Raw genomic sequence first — 1,214 nt, forward strand, 5'->3', positions numbered from 1 at the left:
GCCCAAGATGGCTGCCCAAGATGGCTGCCCAAGATGGCTGCCCAAGAACTGGATCATCAGCAACTCATGGGTGCAGACTCAGCCATCTCATTCAATCTCCAGCTAAGAAAGAATTTCTGTACTGGTCCCACCAGATTTCTGCACAGAAAGTAGACACCAACTGCAAACAACTCAGAGAACAGAGATTAAAAAGGCTGAATTCTTACACAGCATAAACGCCTCTCCCTCTCTTTTTCTTGGAGTGATAGAAACTTAAGCTGTGGCTCAGGACTGGGCTCAGAACCTGCTCTGCTCAATTTGACCTTGAACCTGTACTTAAACCCTAACAGCCCGCAAGCCTGTATTTGAACAAGGCTAAAACTCTATGCTGTCATCTTTCTAGTGTACCTTTTAATACTAATGAAGAACACAGAACTGCACTCAGTAACTCTGAAGGGGAATAAAGGCCGCTGGTTGAATTATACATAGAAAGAATGTATAAATAAACAAGATGTAGATTTTTTTTTTAAGAACTTGGAAAATAGGTTTGTTATAAAATGACTTTCATGGTGTGAGTGCCATGTCTGGCACAGCTGCTTCCGGAGGTATTACAAAGACGTGAAGAGCCCCTAACGAAGCTTCGCAAACCACAGCTTGTCGTAAAGGCCAGCATGAACTCATCCTACTGACAGGCATCCATGACACTTTGCTTTGCTTATTGGCAACATTTTGGTGACACGTCCTATGCTAACAGGAAAGGCAGAAACCAAGCATGTAACAAGAGCCAGAACCAGCAGCACCCGTTACTTCTTTTCATGTTTCTTGGTCAGCTCGCGCCCTCCCAGCTGGCCCCGGACCCTGCTGTCACCGGCTCTGCCTTCCCTCCGCAGGCTCTCCTGGGAGACTTGTCGCACGGCTTGCAGGATGGCATTCTGAACAATCTGCTTGCTGGCATTCTGAAGCTTCACCTCCTCCAGCTCGTTCCCAGGCTTCTCACCTTAAGCCAAAAACATGAAAAAGAAGAGAGAAGAGAAATTGATTCCAGGAGCTGTGTGACTCAGGAGGAGTTGAGGAGCAAGGTAGAAAGTGCTGCTGTGGGGACCCCTCATAACAAGGCACTACTGTCTCATTCATGCTGTGCCCTAACAGAGACTAGATGCCCAGAAGTTAAGGAATACCAGTTTCAGACTGTGTTTTCCCACTCCTTGAGTGGTGTCTCAGTCCTTCCCTGAAGG

At 47.0% G+C, this 1,214-nt stretch overlaps 1 protein-coding gene across 1 annotated transcript; it reads right to left on the bottom strand.

Moving 5' to 3' along the window:
* Nucleotides 1-782: 782 nt before the first annotated feature.
* On the bottom strand, nucleotides 783-992 carry Akain1 (A-kinase anchor inhibitor 1). The gene is given in 1 exon segment (XM_028762187.1): nucleotides 783-992. A coding segment is annotated over 1 exon segment (210 nt).
* Between the last annotated feature and the right edge of the window lie 222 nt (nucleotides 993-1,214).

Source organism: Grammomys surdaster, unplaced genomic scaffold, assembly GCF_004785775.1.
Source record: "Grammomys surdaster isolate TR1022 unplaced genomic scaffold, NIH_TR_1.0 132, whole genome shotgun sequence".
Classification (NCBI taxonomy): Eukaryota; Metazoa; Chordata; class Mammalia; order Rodentia; family Muridae; genus Grammomys; species Grammomys surdaster.